The sequence below is a fragment of the Gekko japonicus genome, unplaced genomic scaffold (assembly GCF_001447785.1).
Source record: "Gekko japonicus isolate JY-2015 unplaced genomic scaffold, Gekko_japonicus_V1.1 scaffold1325, whole genome shotgun sequence".
NCBI lineage: Eukaryota > Metazoa > Chordata > Lepidosauria > Squamata > Gekkonidae > Gekko > Gekko japonicus.
The window spans coordinates 119,546-123,635 of record NW_015165280.1 but is presented as its reverse complement, the minus strand read 5'-3'; the positions used below and the strand labels follow the sequence as shown (position 1 = coordinate 123,635).

Below are 4,090 nucleotides of genomic sequence, written 5' to 3'. Positions count from 1 at the left end.
AAATCTGCAGTGCTTATTCAGAATGCACAAACTGAGTAATTTTTTAAAAAGACACACTTTCAATATTAATGAAGTAATTTTGCATCTCCACATAACACTATTTGCACAGGATTTCCATGCCACAGATTTTGTTCACACAGAACACAGGCAGCTTTCTTCTTGAATCTGCCACTTGGATGATCTAAAGATACAGAGTTTGGTTGCATTGCCTCAGTTTGCTTGTCTCCTTGGGGACAGATGCCAGCCCACTCTATCTAGGTCAGCATCGACACTTAACCATAGGAGCTGGCATTTTGCAATAAGACAGCACAGTCGTATATGACTGCCAAATTTTAAGAGTACCTAAGACAACCTAGATTGACTCAAGAAGTCACTATCAGGATCAACACCATCCATTAGAGCCTCAAGTGGCTAATGCTGGTGTTCGATACCAGCTTCAAAGTAACACCATATCAAGCATCAGGTGCTAACGTAATGCCATTCAGTCTGCAAGGATAAACACATCACGGACATTTGCTGAGACAGGGATATTTATTTAGCAATAAAGGCTTGGAACAGTTTCCACTGCCCATCCCCTAATCACCTTCTCCTCTGCCCACAAATCCTTCCTTAAAGAGTCCACTGCCAAATTCAACTGTGAAAGCCCTCCATTTCCTCTCTCCTGAGCTATTGCCCAGATCATCTGTCAGGTACACCAGCAGAAAAGGACAACAGCCTTGTCTTTCTTACATCCCCTGAAGCGCTGAAACTAATCATTCAAGATGGAGGTGGGAGGGAAACAGTGAACTCAAACACATTTCAGCCAGGGGTTCCAAACACCCCACAACAATGTTCTCAGACTTCATAGCATGAAATGGAAACTAAGACTGGTCCAATGATTGCGCCGGCTAGTACAGATTCAGGCTACTTTGTGCCAAGTGTAAGGGGGGAAAGTGTGGTGGTGTACAAATAAACCCCATACTGAGCTAATCACAGGATCAATAAGATTTAAAAGCACACACGCTGTACTTGAAAACCCACAAATTCAGCAGAAACTATGAAAAATGCATAGGTAGGTAGGTGGACATGCTCTGCCTAAAGGCCCTTTTGTCCAGTCTTGCCCCCTTCTTGTGGTGGTTATAGTGATATCAGTTCATTTGTTGCTATGAATATGCCCATCTTGGAACCAACTTCTGGTGGCCATCTCATGAAAACGACACAGGTGCTCCCCCCACTCTATGGAAATGGATTTACCGTTCATTCAGATGCCTGCACTTTTGGCAGGGCAACATGGTAAATATCTTCACAAGGACTAGTTTTACCTAGATGTCCCACCACAAAACGACAATAAATGAATGTTGTCCTTTGGCTCTGAAATTGTCTTTGTGCATATAATAATAGTTCTTGAAGGAAAGTCCCAATAATACTGTCACTCCATCCAGTGACCTCTGTATTGTGAACAGATGCTCAAAAGGTGACTCAGTGAGTCTATTAAGCAAGGACACTTTGGAAGAGGAGATGGACCATTTGTGGAAGGTTACAAGTTCCAGCCTGCAAACACACCTCTGTTTAAACTTAGAGGGCTGTAAGCTGGTGTTTGCATAGGTGCTCACACTCTGGCACACCTGACAAACTGCCAGATGGTCTTCTCAGCTGGAACACTACTACAGGCACCCAGTCACTTGAAGGTTTCTGAATACTCATTTGCTGCTATACAAAATTCCACTTCCGGGTTTCTTTTTTGCCGCTAGGTCCCACTGTGATTTCCTACTCCCTATCATGCTTGGGTCAAACTGAAGAGAAAGAAAGAGTGCCTCTCTCATCAACTGAGCCCTGACAGTACAGACTCAAGGTTACATCACAGGTCACAGCTGTTCTCAGTTATCTAGTACGTTTCAACCACCCATTTATCTACTATGTTTCAACCACCTAAAGAATGCCCTGATGTGGAATACATGCGTACAAAGTCTTAAAAGCCATGGCCACCAACTGACACAGCTTCAGATCTTAAAAAATAATTTTATGCACAAGCCTTCTTTGGCAGCCCTCTACAGTGGCTATTTCCCGATTCAAGAGCAATACGGCAATTGCCATCTTATCTCACCCCGTTGTTGCTTCACTTCCCAAAAGAAGCCAGGAAAGAAAAGTTCTGGCACCTACCTTTGCTTCATCGTTGATGTCCCAAGTGAAGGAGATGGCATTGTACGCAATCTCCTCAATATTACTGATGGTATTGAAGCTTTCCTTGTAATCAGCTGGCCATAAGATGAGGGAGAGAAAGAAAACAAGCATCGTGTTAACAGTTGACCACTGTAACAGTCAAAGTAATGAAAGCTGCTAAAACCAATGTTCTTGTGGGATCTCTCTAATAAAGGCCTGAAAATAGTGCATTTACCTTTTTTTTTAAACCAAGAAATGAAACAAAAAGCTATAAGCAAGAAGGGTGACATAACAACTTACCTTGGCCATGCCCTGTGGGGTTTTGTTTGAGAAATGTCACAAGGATATATGCTCTCCATCAAAAAACTCCTTCAATAATAAACAAAGATTTGTGTGCGTGTCTGCCTTTAAGTGCCAAGTGATTAATCCCCACTTTTATTCACAGGAGGAAAGGACAGGGAGTGCAACCCAGCCTTCAAACCTGGAATCCGGCCAGTCACAGCATGGCTGTAGACAACGGCCTATCTGCAAAGCTGTCTTTCACCTCCCTGCCCCAACTGTGCTTTGAGTATGTCTTGTGCCAGGGCCTCACCACAGCCCTGGAACCTGTTTTGCAACACCAGAGCTCACCTTCAAGCATCTGAGTACAAAGCAGGAATAGCTTTGCCCATGTGCAGAGTGCCAAGCCCTCAGCACTAGTTAACCACAACTATAACCCATGTATATTTTGGATTAAGGGTTAAAACGACCTCAAGGCAAGCTGGAGGCCTGACACCTGTCATATCAGGTATTAAGAACTGGGCATGCATTCCTGGGAGGGTGGTGATTAAAAATGAAGTGGCCATACGCTGGTATCTGAGGGAAATAAACCAAAGATCAGCTGTTCAGAAAGTCTGCAAGGCCCACAGGAGACATAGACTCTTCTACACTCACAGCAGCAGGCGAAAACACAGCGCTAGATTCAAGACAGCGACGTTCAACACACACTTGGGTAGCATGAGGTCTGTAACCAACTGTAGGTCCTGACCTTCCAGTTCCGCGTAAATAGTACCTTAATCAAAGAAGCATCATAAGAACATAACAGAAACCATGTTGGATCAGGCCAATGGCTCATCCAGTCCAACACTGTGACCGATTTCCCACAAGCGCTGCTCCACGCTCGCTCTTCCCTTATGCCCCGATGGTACGTGTCAATTTCACACAAGCTGCTGCACGGCCGCATTTTGCCCCGCAGCTTCATGTGATTTTCCCCGCGTCTACTCGATCCTGTTTTTTGAGGATTGAGTAGATGCGGGGAAAATCGCGCAAAGCTGCGGGGCAAAATGCGGCCACGCAGCAGCTTGTGTGAAATTGACACGTACCATCAGGGCAAAAGGGAAGAGCGAGCACGGAGCAGCGCTTGTGGGAAATCGGCCTGTGTGTCATCCAGTGGCCAAAACCCAAGTGCCATCAGGAGGTCCACCAGCGGGGCCAGAACTCCAGAAGCCTTCCCACTGTTTCCCCCCAAGCGATAAGAATACAGAGCATCACTGCCCCAGACATAGTGTTCCATCTATACCTTGTGGCTAATAGCCACTAATGGACCTCTGCTCCATATGTTTATCCAGTCCCCTCTTGAAGCTGTCTATGCTTCTGTTCACCACCACTTCCCGTTGATTTGTTTGGATCAACAGCCCACCTTAACCCACAGTCTTTGGGATGGGCAACGGTATTCCTTATTCACCCAAAATATTGTTAAACAAGAACCAAAACTGTAAAGAAACATGATCAAAGGCGACCATGGACTCTCCTGGCCTCGGCCAATACAGAGAAACAAAGCCTGCCAAGAGGAGTTTTGGCTCCTGTAAATGGATCCCTTCTTACCTATGTCAATGCACCTTTGTTTGGCGGTGTGCTGCCTGGAGTGCCAGTACTTCCAGTGCCTGAGTTGATCCTCTCTTGTTTTGTCTTC

At 45.3% G+C, this 4,090-nt stretch overlaps 1 protein-coding gene across 1 annotated transcript in view; it reads right to left on the bottom strand.

Annotated features, from left to right (window-relative positions):
- The window catches only part of GRHL1 (grainyhead like transcription factor 1), a 71,274-nt gene that overhangs the window by 36,923 nt on the left and 30,261 nt on the right, over window positions 1-4,090 (bottom strand). Inside the window, exons 7-8 of the mRNA XM_015410304.1 lie at window positions 4,003-4,086; window positions 2,140-2,234 (exon numbers count right to left, since the gene is read on the bottom strand). Coding sequence (XP_015265790.1) covers window positions 2,140-2,234; window positions 4,003-4,086 — 179 coding nt within the window. The remainder of the gene's footprint in view (window positions 1-2,139; window positions 2,235-4,002; window positions 4,087-4,090) is intronic.